The sequence below is a fragment of the Patagioenas fasciata genome, chromosome 14 (genome assembly GCF_037038585.1).
Source record: "Patagioenas fasciata isolate bPatFas1 chromosome 14, bPatFas1.hap1, whole genome shotgun sequence".
Classification (NCBI taxonomy): Eukaryota; Metazoa; Chordata; class Aves; order Columbiformes; family Columbidae; genus Patagioenas; species Patagioenas fasciata.
The window spans coordinates 17,413,482-17,427,715 of NC_092533.1; the positions used below are offsets into that span (position 1 = coordinate 17,413,482).

Sequence of the window (14,234 nt, forward strand, 5' to 3'; positions counted from 1 at the left end):
TGGGTATACATGCCAAGCCCTGCAGAGCAGCCCAGCTCTGGTTCTGTGTGGTATAAATTTTCCCACCCAGTTGATGCTGTGAATGCTCTTGCACCTTGACATTTGGAGTGTTCTTTTTAAAGAATGAAATAATCAGTCTGGGATTGGAGCTGTCACAACTCTAATCAGAGAATCTGTAAGAACTCTAACATACTGCGCTATGATGTTTCCATCTGAGATTGCTGAGAAGCCACAAAATATTTAGGGTGAAGTTCAGGCATCTGGTAAGAGTCTGCCAGGGAGTGCATACCTTTGCATCCATCCATATGTTCTTTGTGCTGATCACAAGGGAAGGTGAGGATGTGCAAGGGCCTGGGTCATGCTAAGGTTGGTGTTTAGTGCTGGGGCATGTTCTTGTCACAGAGCAAGGTCTGGGTATTGTGGCAGTGATGCTTCAAGTGACAACAACTAGAGTCTGGGCATGTGTCACTTGGAGAGTGACAGTGAGTGGCAAAGAGTGTTGTCTAAGTGAAGTGGAGATGCTGGGTAGAACACGGTCTGCGTCACTGCAGAAACACTGGATAATTTCTGCTTAGATGGAGATACTTCCCATGGTGCAGGATACAGGATGCCAGTAGAAAACCTTGAGAAGAGGCCTGATGCAGCGCTGCTTGCTTGGGATTGTCTTGGGATCTCCAGAATTTCTGCACATCTGACTTCTAGAAGTTCTGGACATCCTTGCACCCTTTTGTCCTCTGTGGTAATCCCATGTGATGTGAGGACATCTACCAGAGACTCCTTTCATAATTTTCTCCTGAACATGGTATGCTGTTGGTCAAACAGAAAGTTTTTGAAATCTGGATCACTTTGACTTCTCTAATGCCCTCCTGGCTCACATCTCTTCTCATCTCCCCTGCTAGGCAGGGGAAGAAGTGCTCTCCACATTTAAGATGTTGGCAAACCTTGTATTTCAATATGCATGGAATGAGTTCTTTTAGTTTTCTTCTCTCAGCAAACTCTCGCACCCTTATGGTTTTTCTTGTCTCAAATTGGCATTGTGTTTGCAACAGTGGATGAGAGGCAGCTGTCAGAATTCTCACAGCTGTGTGCTTGCAGAGGTTTGAGCCAATTGCCATCAGTGTGGGGGATGGCTTTTCCACTCTCCTGAATGGAGGTTGATGTTACAAGAATGTCCTTAGCTTTCAGGTCTCCCTTCTGCTTGCCCTGTGATAGAAGTGCAGAAAGGAGCACTACACACTGTCCAGTAATTTTGAGACTTTTGCAAAATGAGTTTTTTCTGTTGAGGTTTCTGAGAATTGTTAAGGGAAAAGTCCCTTAGAAGCAATTCTTCTGTCCTGAAAATGTTTCTTTTCCTGAAGAAGCAATCAGTGATTCTACGGGCATGTCAATGATATATGAAGAAAGTGTGTTTGAGAGACAGATGTATTTTGTTATTGTTCAGCCATGGAATCTTTATTTTTGATCAGTGGAATGTTGCCTGGATGGTAATGCCTGTAGGTCTGGAGCAGCAAAGCAGCACTGCCTGCTCTTGTTCCTTTCCTGCTGCTTCCTGGTGCAGTGTGAAATGGTGGCAACAATCATGGATAGAGGAGGGAGCCCAGTAAGTTTGCAGGGTGGATGTGTTTGGTGTCAAGGGTTTGTTCTCAGTGAAAATGTGCAGGTGTTACCTTGGTGGTGTTTGTTTGGCCGTGTGACAGGTAGGTCATGCTGATGAAGGAGAGATATTCCGTGGGGGACTACTGCCACTGGATACTGAGGCTCTTGGTGTCTTGTTCAGCATTGCATGCTTTCATGAAAGGGAAAGCAAGAGCCTGGTTTTAGCATTCAGTTGGAAAATGAGGGTAGAAGAACAACTCTTCATTGAGGTGCTTGAAGAGTGCTCGGGAGCTGTGGCTGCCTTGTGCGTGTTCAGTCTCTGTGGAGCGTTGTTGTTCTGGGTTTTGATGGGTTGGAATTTGTAAATGAGAGAGTCCCCTGCATTGTTTGGAATCGTTGGAGACTTTTTGCACAGATGTCCAAGTACCTGGGTCTTGTGTTTCCGAGGGTGGTGGATCCTGTTCTGATGTAGCAGAGCTGTCCCCTGCCACGTGATTGCCTTGCTCTGGTATTTGCTGGGTCTTCGAGTGGACTGGAGGTGGAAGAGAGTGGTTCACTTCCAGAAGAGAAGGGTAGGGGAGGTGAAGGGGCAGTCTGTCGGTCTTGCATAGACTGGATGATGGAAGAAGGTTGTTCCCCAGCTGGAGGCGTGGGAAGCGTAGGGGAATGGGAATGAGAGCTCTTGCCACAGGCCGTTTTCATACCTCATGGTAAGTATGGTGTAGTCATGTGGAAAATCTTTTGGTAAATGCGGGAAATAAAAGACACAATGATGGTAGCAGAAGAGAAAGAGAGGGAAGGATATGGAAGGCCAGACCATGAAAGAAAAAGGAAAAGAAAGAACAGAAAGAGGAGAGGGAGAAGGAAGAGAAGACTAAAGCAGAAAAAAAAAAAAAGATGGCAAGAAGGAGAAAGGAAGCAGGAAAAGAAGGAATGTATGCAGGGAAAAAGCAAGCAAGCAAGAAATAAAGGAAAATAAATAAAATAAAGGAAAGAAAATAACAAACGAATAAATGATAGAGGAGATTACCAGCATACACCGACATTATCTTTCCATGCTGAATGGATTTGAGGACCTCGGCATCCTTGGTACTCAGGGACATTGTGCAAGGCTTGATGAGAAGTGCAAAGTAAGAGGAATGAGGGCTTATCTCTTCTCCACGGCGAGTGATGTAGTCACATAAAAAGCATGTTGGCAAAGAAGAGAAGGAAAAGGCAAAAAAGGAAGAAGAGAAGGAGAGAGCAGTACAGGGAAGAGAGAAGAAAGCAGGAAGGCAGCGGTGAAGGATATACGAGATTATCAGAAAGCACCGACCTTGCCTCTAGATTCCGAAGGTAGCTTGTCCTTAACAGCCTCCGCCTCGGTTAGAGTACCGCCATCCGGAACTGATGTCCCGTAATTAGCTCCGATGGGTCCGTCTTTGACGGTCTCCGCCGCGGCGCCTGAGGGAACTGATGAGCTGCGAGGATGGGTAAAGAGAGCAGGAGGGAAACCGACGGGAAAAGGGTGTAAAGAACACGGCATAACAGGAACACAAGGCAAAGAAGTACACAAAGAAAAGAAAGCCAGAGGAGAATGAAGATAGAAGAGGAAGAAAGGAAGTCTGGAAAGTTACATTTAAAAAAAAGGAATATATTTAAAGGAAAAAGACAGAACGAAATCATGGAAAACCAAAGGTGGAAGGCTGTGCTGCGGCGGAGCAGCACACGGTGTCGCTGCAGGCTCAGAAACGGCGGCCGAGCGGCTCGGCGGCTCCGCCCCGGTGCGGCGGAGAGCCCGGCTGTGAGCGCGGGGGGGCGGCGCGGGCCGGGCAGGAGAGCCAGTGAGTCTGGGCGGCGGCGGCGGCGACAGAAGCGATGTGCGTGTGGTGGGGGCCCGTGGTGCGGGTGCTGGTGCTGCAGGCGGCCTGGGCGGTGGGCGGCGGGCAGGTGCGGTACTCGGTGCCGGAGGAAGCCAAGGCCGGGACGGTGGTGGGCCGCCTGGCGCAGGACCTGGGCCTGGAGGCGGGCGAGGCGGAGGCGCGGCGGCTGCGGCTGGTGTCGCAGGGCCGGCGGGCGAGCGTGGAGGTGAGCGGGGCGAGCGGGGCGCTGGTGGTGAGCTCGCGGCTGGACCGGGAGGAGCTGTGCGGGAAGAGCGCGCCGTGCGCGCTGCGCCTGGAGGTGCTGGTGGAGCGGCCGCTGCGCGTGTTTCGTGTGGAGCTGGAGGTCACCGACATCAATGACAATGCCCCGCTCTTCCCCGCCGCCCGGAAAAACCTCAGTTTATCGGAAAACATTCCTCCCGGGTCTCGGTTCCCTCTGGAGGGCGCCTCGGATGCAGATATCGGAGCCAACGCGCAGCTCTCCTATGCAATCAGCCCTACCGAGCACTTTACTTTAGATGTTAAATCCTCTGATGATAATAGGAAATCTCTCTTCCTGGTGCTCGCGAAATCTCTGGACCGCGAGACGCTGCCTGTACACCGGTTGGTGCTGACGGCGAGTGACGGGGGCCGTCCGTCTCTGACGGGCACGATGGAGCTGGTGATCTCGGTGCTGGACGTGAACGACAACGCGCCCCAGTTCAACCAGTCGGTCTATAAAGTGCAGCTGCCGGAGAGCGCTGTAGAGAGGACGCTGGTGGTGCGACTGAATGCCACGGATCCGGATGAGGGCCTCAATAAAGAGTTTTCTTACAGTATCGTCAGTTCAGTTCCTGCTGGTAACACAGATCTATTCAGAATTGATCCGAAGACCGGCGAGATCAGACTGACGGGTGCCCTTGACTTTGAAGATGTCCGTTTACACGAGTTGCAAATCGAAGCGAGAGACAAAGGGTGGGCACCGCTGTCGGGTCACTGCAAGGTGGTGGTGGAGGTGCTGGACGTGAACGACAACGCGCCCGAGGTGTGGGTGACGTCGCTGTCGGTGCCGGTGCCGGAGGACGCGGCGGTGGGGACGGTGGTGGCGCTGCTGAGCGTGTCGGACCGGGACTCGGGGGCGAACGGTCGTGTGCGCTGCGCGGTGTGGCCGGCGGCGCCGTTCGGGCTGGTGTCGACGTTCGCGGGGTCGTACTCGCTGGTGCTGCGGGAGGCGCTGGACCGGGAGCGGGTGTCGGAGTACGAGGTGGAGGTGCGGGCGGAGGACGGCGGGTCGCCGTCGCTGCGCGCCCGTCGCGGGGTGCGTGTGCCGGTGTCGGACGTGAACGACAACGCGCCGGCGTTCGCGCAGGCCGTGTACACGGTGCTGGCGCGGGAGAACAACGCGGCGGGCGCGGAGCTGGCGCGTCTGTTGGCGCGGGACCCGGACGAGGCGGACAACGGGCGCGTGCGGTACTCGGTGTGGGAGGGCGGCGTGGGCGGTGTCGCGTCGGCGGGCGGCGGGTGGCGTCCGGCGTCGAGCTACGTGTCGGTGGACGCGGAGAGCGGGCGTCTGTGGGCGCTGCAGCCGTTGGACTACGAGGAAGTGCAGGTGCTGCAGTTCGAGGTGCGGGCGGTGGACGCGGGGGAGCCGCCGCTGTGCGGCAACGCCACGGTGCAGCTGTTCGTGGTGGACGAGAACGACAACGCGCCGGCGCTGCTGCCGGCTGGAAGTGGCGGACCGGGGCCCGGGGCGTCGGGCGATGCGGCGTCGGGGCCGGGATCGGTCTCTGGGGCGCTGTGGGCGTGGGCGGCGTGGGGGGCGCCGGCGGGGCAGGTGGTGGCGAAGATCCGCGCGGTGGACGCGGACTCGGGCTACAACGCGTGGCTGCGCTACGAGCTGTGGGAGCCGCGGGGGAAGGGCCCGTTCCGCGTGGGGCTGTACAGCGGCGAGGTGAGCACGGCGCGGGCGCTGGAGGAGGCGGACGGCCCGCGGCAGAGGCTGGTGATCGTGGTGCGGGACCACGGGGAGCCGGCGCGCTCGGCCACGGCCACGCTGAGCGTGTCGCTGGTGGAGGGCGCCGAGGCGGCGCTGGCGGCCGCGGGCTCGTCGTCGTCGAAAGCGGGGACGGGCGCGGAGGGCGGCGCGTCCGCAGCAGGAGCGGCGGCGACGACGAACGTGTGGCTGGTGGTGGCCATCTGTGCGGTGTCGAGCCTGTTCCTGCTGGCGGTGGTGCTGTACGGGGCGTCGCGGTGGGCGCCGCGGGCGGGCGTGCTGTCGGGCCCCGGGCCGGCGACGCTGGTGTGCGCCAGCGAAGTGGGGAGCTGGTCGTACTCGCAGCGCCAGAGCCGGAGCGTGTGCGTGGCGGACGGCGCGGGCAAGAGCGACCTGATGGTTTTCAGCCCCAACTTCCCGCCGCCGCCCGGCCCCGCGGCGAAGGAGATGCAGCCGGAGCCGCCTGCTCTCCTGGACACGGTCAGTGGCCCTCCCTGCTTCGCCTCTCACCTCTTCCCCAGTTCTGCATTCTTTTTCTTGCCTTTCTCCTCCCTTTCACTCTTCTCCCTGTTCTGGTCCTTCTCTCACACTCCCTGAGCAGTCAGTGGTGGGAACCGGGCTGAACCCCCGGGCCCACACCTGTCAGGTGATTAAGGATGTAAAAGGGACCTTTTTAGCTTCCTTGGCATCCTTACCGGAGCCCCTTGACTCGTGCTTTTTGGGGAAAGCTAAGTAAGGTATTACCACTCCGTGCAACAGTTAGGGTTGACAGGTGAGTTTTGTAGGTGTGAGTTGTTCTCCCGTCGAATGAAATCACCGCGCATTGCGATGAGAGGTCCCACGACATGGGCTTTTGTGATGGTCTTGCTTCGTGGTGTGTAGTATTTTCACCCTACCTTGCTTAGTGGAAGACACACAGGGTTTGAAAGTGACAGGACCCCAGGGACTATTTACTGCTTATTACCTTTGCTGAGTGCTGACCGTTGTGGGGTTATCAGCTGTGGTTTCTTTGTCTTCCTTTCATTCTTCTCTGTAAGAGAGAGTAGGACCAATTGGGAGTTCTCGAAAATTTTATCTCTCCATGATGTAAGTTCTTCTTTTTGTTTGGCCCAACACCATCATTAGAAATTAGGGAGGACACTGAGGAGTTTTCCAGTGTTTTTTTCCAAGTATGTTGTAACCATAGTTAGTAGTATAAAGTGGTTAGAGACAGGAGTGTGACCCAATGCAAGTGTGAGAAACAGGATTTTTCTTTTTCTTTTCCCCCTCCCCTGCCTGTGTTTTGAACTTGACTTTCTGGCTGGACAGGTGACTTGATGAACACTGACCTGTTTTGCTACTCTTTCAATATTCGCATTAGCAGCAACACCGTTACCAGTTCTCTGGAAATGCTCCTTTCAACAACAACAACAACATAATATTTCATGGAAATTCTGCAGTACAGTAGATACTATCTGCAAGATTGATATCTTTGTCAACATATGGGTTAGTCTCTCACTGAATGAAATCACTGCCCATTGCTATTAGATTTCTTCAAAAATAACTTGTACGAAGAGTATTGGTTTCAGGTTTGTAATACTTTCCTGTGAAATTGCTGAAGCGTGGTCAAACCTGAAGTGTCAGCTGTAGAGAGTCTGCTGGACACCATGTGTATGGTACCATCTGCCTTGATGTCCTTGTCGGAGCCCCTCGGCTTGTGTTTATTGGGGAGAACTAAGGAAAGGCACTGTTGCAACCAGCAGCAGCTATGGACAATGTCTGTCAATGTGTGGTTGACAGCAAGTTGAACATGAGCCATCAGTGTGCACTGGCAGCCAAGAGAGCAACCATGTCCTGGGTGCATCCAGCACAGCATTGCCAGCTGGGCAAGAGAGGTGATTGTCCTGCTCTACTCTGCACTGGTGCGGTCTCAGCAGGAGCACAGTGTGCAGTTCTGGGTGCCATAGGATAAAAAAATGTATATTAAGCTAATGCAGAGTGTCCAGAAGAGGATTACCAAGTTGGTGGAGAGTTTGGAGAGGAAGCCGTATGCGGAGTGGCTGAAGTCACTTGGTTTGTTCAGGCTGGAGAAGAGGAGACCAAGAGGAGAGACCTCATGGCAGCTACAGCTTCCTCACAATGGAAGGAGGCAGGCACTGAACTCTTCTCTTTAGTGACCAATGACAGAATCCGAGAGAAGGGCAGGAAGATGTGCCAGGGAAGGTTTAGGTAGGACACTAGGAAAAGGTTCTTCACCCAGAGGGTGCTGAAGCACTGGAACAGGCTCCCCAGGGAGGTGTCATGGCCCCAAGCCTGATGGTATTCAAGAAGAGACTGGACAACACCCTCAGACACATCATGTGAACTGTGGAGTTGTCATATGCAGGGACAGAAGTTGGACTTGATGATCCTTGTGGGTCCCTTACAATTCAGGACATTCTGTGATTCTATCTGTATGTTTTTTATGGTGCTCTCATTGCTGGGAAGGATCTGCAAAAGTCAGATTGAGCCTTGAGGTTGGAAAGGAAATTGTGGCATGGCACTGAGGTGAATGTGGCAGTGGCACTAAGTAGGGCGTGGACATCACCTGCAGTGATGGGTGATGTCGAGCAGTGGGAAGACTTGTCTGTGGGAACTGGAGATCTTTGGGTAGATGATGGGCCATATTGTAAGAAGAAGAATGGGAGCTGCTGTGCTTGTCTTGAGAACACATGTCCCAGAGTGGGCAATGGAGGATGGCTAGGGGAAAGCATAAGGCAGGTTGGCTATGGAATGTTCTTGCCCAGGAACCTTTCTCAGACTCACAATGATCTGGAGTTGGAGTCCTGCTGAATCTTGAGACAGTGTGTGGTATTGAAGTGCCCACAATATTTTTTGAGCTTATGATTGTCTCCCACCAGAGACAGTGCCTTGTGCAGAGAGAGGTGTTTAGAGCTGGAGCATGTTCTTATGGTGGAGCAATGTCTGTGTATTTTGGCAGTGATGGCTCCACATGGCACTGAGTAGGGCCTGGGCATGTGGCACTGGAGGGTGACCTTGAGCAGGGAGAAGTGTTGCCTGATGGAAATGGAGATGCTGGGTAGAACATGGTTTGTGTCATTGGAGGAGAAATAGAGGACATCTGTTTAACTGATCTCATTTCCCATGGAATGAAAGACAGGATGGTAGTAGAAAATCTCAAGCAGCGTCCCCGTGCACAGTGCTACTTGCCTGGGATCTTCTGAGGACCTCCAGAAATTCCGCATATCCTCACACCCCAGTCCAGCCTGGCCTTGAATGTCTTCAGGGATGGGATGGCAACCTGGGCCAGTGTTTCACCACCCTCGTAGTAAGAAACGTCTTCCTTAAAGATAGTCTAAATCTCCTCTCCTTTTAATAAAAAGCCATCACTCCTTATCCTATCACTACAGACCCTATTGAAAAGTCTGTCCCCATCTTTCTTATAGGCCCCCTTTAAGTGTTGAAAGGCAGGAATAAGGTCTCCCCAGAGCCTTCACTTCTGCAGGGTGAACAACTCCAGCTCTCTCAGCCTTTTCTCATAGGAGAGGCCTTCCGCCCTCTGATCATTTTTGTGGACTTCTGTGGACGTGCTCCAACAGGTCCATGTCTTTCCTGGGCTGAGGACTCCAGAGCTGGACACAGTACTCCAGGTGGGGTCTCACCAAAGTGGAGTAGAGGGGCAGAATCACCTCCCTCGAACTGCTGACCACACTTCTGATACAGCCCAGGATATATTTGACTTTCTGGACTGTGAGTGCACATAATCAGCTTGTGTCCATTTTTTCATCCACCAGGACCTCCAAATCCTTCTCCACAGGGCTGCTCTCCATCCTTTCACCCCCCAGCCTCTATTGATACCAGGGGTTGCCCTGAGCCAGGTGCAGGCCCTTGAATGTAGCCCTTTTGAACCTCAGGAATTTTGCATTGGCTCACTTCTTGAGCTTGTCCAGGTCCTTCTGAATGACATTCTGTCCCTCAGGTGTGTCAACTGATCACGCAGCTCAGTGTCATCTGCACATCTGCTGAAGGTGCACTCGATCCCACTGTCTATGTCATTAAACAGTACTGGGCCCCATACGGATCCCTGAGGGTCACTGTTTCTCACTGATCTCCGTCTGGGCATTGAGCCTTTGACCTCTACCCTCTGCATGCGACGATCCAGCCAGTTCCTCATCCACTGAACAGCCCATACACCAAATCCATATCTCTCCAATGTAGAGAGAAGGATGTTGTGGGGGATAAGAATGTTGTGAGAGACTACATCAAAGGCCTTACAGAAGTCCAGACTGATGACAGCTCTTCCCTTGTCCACTGACGTAGTCACTCTATCATAGAAATCCACTAGTTTGGTCAGGCAGGACTTGCCCTTTTGAAGCCCTGCTGGCTGCCTCGAATCACCTCCCTGTCCTCCATGTGCCTCAGCACAGCTTCTAGGAGGATCTGTTGCCTGGTCCTCCCAGGCACAGAGGTGAGGCTGACAGGTTGGTAGTTTCCAGGATCCTCCTTTCTACCCTTTTTAAAAATGGGTAAAATGTTTCCCTTTTTCCAGTCACCAGGGACTTCACCTGACATACGTGACACTTGAAAAATCGTGGAGAGTGGTTTGGAAACTGCATCACCCAGTTCCTTCAGGACAATGGGACTGTTCTTAGTGAAAATGCTGTAGTGTTACCTTTGTGGCTTTTATTTGGCTGTGGGATGGGTGACTCGTGTTAAAGAAGGAGAGGTGTTCCATGAGGATTAATGCTCATGGGTACGGCAGTTCTTGCCATGTTGTTGTGGCAGTGCATGCTTGCCTGAAAGGAAAAGCAAGAGCTCGCCATTCAGTGTGCAGGTGGAAAATGAGGCAGGAAGAATGGCTCTTTTTTGAGGTATATGAAGACCCAGAAATGTTCAGTTGGAGGAAGAACCCTAAAAACCCAAACAAACAAAACTGCAAACCAAATTGTCCTTCACAGTTCATATAATCCATTCCAGTACTGTGCTCATCAAAATTTTTGCTGTTATCTCACAGAATGAAAATGGTGCCCTTGCCATTTGGAGCTGTCCCAACATCACCTTTAGAAATAGTAAAGCTCTCCAGTGCATAACATTTCCCTCTGAGATAGCTGAAGCATTGCAAACCATGAAGGGTCTCCTGCAGAGAGTCTGGATGACATTGCCTCTATTATATCATCTATGTTCTTTTTTGTAGTGTTCTTATTGATGAAAGGGTCTACAAAAGCTGGAGTGAGCCCTGAGATGGGAATGGGAACTGTAGTACATCACAGAGATGAATGTGACAATGGCACACTGATGTGAAGAGTTACCTTGATCAGTGGGAAGGGTTATCTGTGTGAACTGGAAGTCCTTGGGAAGATGATGGACCATGTCATAAGACAAGAATGGGAGATGAATTGCTTGTCTTGAGAACGCATGTCCCGGAGTGGGGAATGGAGGATGCCTAGAGGAAAGCATGAGGCAGGATGGGCATGGAGTGTTCTTGCCCAGGATCCTTTCCCACGCTCCAAGGGTCTGGAGCTGAAGTCCTTCTGGATCTTGAGATACTGCATGTTATTTAAATGCCCACAATTTCCTCTGAGGTTATGAATGTCTCCCACCAGAGACAGTCGCTTGTGCTGCTGCCTGCCAGATGTAGGAAATGTGTTGATAAGAGGAGATTGGATGCAGACTGATGAATGTTGTCTGATGAACCGCTTGTTTAAGGAAAGGTGCTGTAGGAGTGTAGCACTTCAACCTGATGTCCTTGTGTATTTGTGAGCATCTACAGGAACTTCTGCAGTTGTTGATGTTGCCATGATGATTCCTTGCTTTTCCTCCGACAGGATTTGTAAGGAGATGTGATGAGATGTGTGTAATCTTTGGTCTCACAATTTCCCCTGCTTGTACACTTGCAGCATGGGTGGCCTTGGTGCAGATGGTGTGTCCTGTTGTCACGCATGGTTAATTTCCATATGTGCAAATACATGCCAAGCCCTGCAGAGCAGTCCAGCTCTGGTTTTCTGTGGTACAAATTCTCCCACCCAAATGACATTGTGAGTGTGCTTGCCCTTTGGCATTTGTTGTGGTCCTCTTGAAGAATAAAATCCACGTGGACTGGGATCACAGCTATCACAGCTCTAATCATAGAATCTTACAGAACTTTAACGTGCAGCTCTGTGGTGTTTCCACCTGTGATTGCTGAGAAGACACGAAGTAGTTAGGGTGAAGTTCCTGAATCTGGGATGGGTCTGTCAGGCAGTGAATTCCTTTGCATCCATCCATATGTTCTTTGTGCCAATCACAAGGGAAGGTGAAGATGTGGGTCACACGCAGTGTGGGGTTTAAAGCTGGGACATGTTCTTGTGGTGGAGCGATGTCTGGGTATTGTGGCAGTGATGGCTCCATGTGGCACTGAGTAGAGTCTGGGCATGTGTCACTTGGAGAATGATTTTGTGTGGGGAAGAGTGTTGCCTGAGGGAAATGGAGATGCTGGGCAGAACATGGGACAGGAGAGGATGCCAGTAGAAAACGTTGAGAAGAGTTTCAGTGCACAGGGCTGCTCTCCTGGGATCTTCTTGGGACCTCCAGAAGTTTGGCATATCCTCCTTTCCTGATGTTCTGTGTTGTAATATTGCTTTTGAAAGTAATTGCCATACATGCCTTAAATCTCTTGCTTTTGATGTGGAATGTTGTTGACCAGACAGAAGTCACCACTCTGGTCTTAATTTGTCTAGGGAGTGGAAGAAGCGCTCTGCATATTCAAGATGTTAGCAAACCTGTGTTTTGGCACAGTTGAATACGTTCCTTTGGTTTTTGTCTTTTCTCTTAGCAAAAACACCCACCCATTTTTTTTGTCTTCTCTCAAATTGGCAATGTGTTGGTTACAGTCAATGAGATGCAGATGCTGAAATTTTGGCAGCTGTCAGGTTGCATGTTTTTGGGTGATATTCAGTCTGTGTGGCGGAAGGTTCTTCCACTTTCCGGAGCTGAGGCTGATGTTGACAAATTGTCACCAGCTTCCCTTTTGATAGAAGAGCATGAGGGAGCACTACACGGTGTCCAGCATTTTGAATGCTTTTGGAGAATGTAAGTAACTTTTTTCTGTCCAGTATCACCTGAAATTGCTGATATTAATAATATTAAGGGAAAATGTCTTTTAAAACCAATTCTTCTATTCCTAACAGTTTCTTTTTTATTCTGAAGAAGCAACCAGTGATGCTACAGGTAAGTCGCTCATTAGAGAGGATGTGTTTAAGAGACTGATGTCCTTTTGTTCCTGTGCTTTTGTGGTATCTTTATGCTGGATCAACAGAATGTTGCCTTGATTGAGATGGCTGTGGGTTTGAAGCAGCAAAGCACCACTGCCTGCTCGCGTTCCTTTCCTGCTGAGATGGTGGCAGCAAGCACGAATGGAGGAGGGACCTTAATGCATTTCTTGGAGTAGATGCGTAGGGCATCCAGTGTTCTCAGCAAAAATGCTGTGGGGTTACCTTGGTGGCTTTTGTTTCACTATGTGATGAGTGGATCATGCTAATGAGTGAGAGGCATTCTATAGGGGGTGATGCCCCTGGGTACGGAAGTTCTTGGTGTGTTGTTCTGGCAGTGCATGCCTGAAAAGAAAAACAAGAGCTTGACTTTTCATTATGCACATAGAAGATGAGGCCACAAGAACAGCTCTTCATCGAGACAGAAGAAGAGTGTTTGAGAGCTGTGGTTGGTCTGTGCTTTTTCAGCCTTCCTGGAGGGTTATTGTGGTGGACTGTGATGGATTTGAGTTCCTCAATGAGAGACTCCCCTGCATGGTTTGGACTCTTTGGCGCCTGATTCATTAGATGTCCAAGTACTTGGCGCTTGAGCTGGTGTTTCTGAGGGTGGGGATTCTGTTCTCATGCAGCAGAGCTGTTTTTTGCCATATGATTGCCTTGCTCTGTTATTTGCTGGCTCCTTAAGAAGACAGGAGCCTAAAGAGTGCAGCCTCTTTCCTTAAGGGAGGGGAATTTGCAGGTGCATGGACTGTAGCAAATCAGGAAGGTTGTTCCCTGTATAGAGGGGTGGAAGGGTGGTAGTGAAGAGGAATGAAAGTTCTTACCAAAAGGCATTTCCATGCTTTATGGCAAGTGTGGTGTAGGTGTTTTAAAAGGAAAAAAGAGCTGAATACACAAGAACAGAAACTGAAGAGGAGGGGAGGCAAAAAAAGGACTGAAAAGTAAAGGAAAGAGAAGACATAAGGAAAGAGAACAAGGAAAGAGAAATAAAATAAAACAAAAAATCACAACAAAGAATAGCAGAAGGAAATGAAGGAGGAAAGGAAAAATAAAGGGCTCTATGCAAGTAAAATGGAAGCAAGGAAGAAAGAAAGAAGACAAAGGAAGGAAATAAGAGACCAAAAAGGAGATGAGCAGCACTCACCGGCGGTCCATCTAGACGCAGCTGGTCCCTAAGAGCCTCCCTCTTGGTTAGCATACCACGCTTGCCAGCTGATGTGCGGTAATGGTCCGGTAATGCCAGCTGATGTCCGGGCTGCTGTCGCCGAATCTCAGGTTTCCACCGCGGCTGCGGAGGCGACTGGGAGCTGCGAGTGGCGTAAAGAGAAGGATGGGAAGAGTAGGGAAATGGGAGAAAAGAATCGATCACGGCAGAGCGAGAGAGAAGAAGGATTAAAACCAGAAGAATAAAGAATAAAAAAATAAAAAAAAAGAAAAGAAACACAGAAGAAAGGGAAAAAAAAGGAAAAAGGGCAAAGGAGGACAAAGGGAACAGAGAAGAGACTACAGAAAATGAAAAGCGCAGGAAAGAGAAAGGAACAAATATAGACGATTGACGAGGGAGAAAGATAAAGGAAG

The 14,234-nt window shown here is 50.8% G+C and overlaps 2 protein-coding genes across 2 annotated transcripts in view; both read left to right on the plus strand.

Moving 5' to 3' along the window:
• LOC136107602 (protocadherin alpha-C2-like) overlaps positions 1 to 14,234 on the plus strand; it is a 167,822-nt gene that overhangs the window by 20,453 nt on the left and 133,135 nt on the right. The gene's annotated exons all lie outside the window — the stretch shown is intronic.
• On the plus strand, positions 3,415 to 14,066 carry LOC136107646 (protocadherin alpha-3-like). Its single transcript, XM_065848826.2, has 3 exons — positions 3,415 to 5,910; positions 12,423 to 12,477; positions 13,900 to 14,066. The coding sequence occupies exons 1-3, from the start codon at positions 3,454 to 3,456 to the stop codon at positions 14,064 to 14,066; spliced, it is 2,679 nt and encodes an 892-aa protein (XP_065704898.2). The 5' UTR covers positions 3,415 to 3,453.

What these genes read in the sequence shown, in the direction of transcription:
- LOC136107646 (XM_065848826.2), top strand. Translation starts at nt 3,454, where the DNA reads ATGTGCGTGTGGTGGGGGCCCGTGGTGCGGGTGCTGGTGCTGCAGGCG. An exon ending in CGCCTGCTCTCCTGGACACG is followed by an intron (nt 5,911 to 12,422) that starts GTCAGTGGCCCT and finishes CCCTTTTGATAG; the next exon opens with AAGAGCATGAGGGAGCACTA. An exon ending in TTTGAATGCTTTTGGAGAAT is followed by an intron (nt 12,478 to 13,899) that starts GTAAGTAACTTT and finishes CGGTAATGCCAG; the next exon opens with CTGATGTCCGGGCTGCTGTC.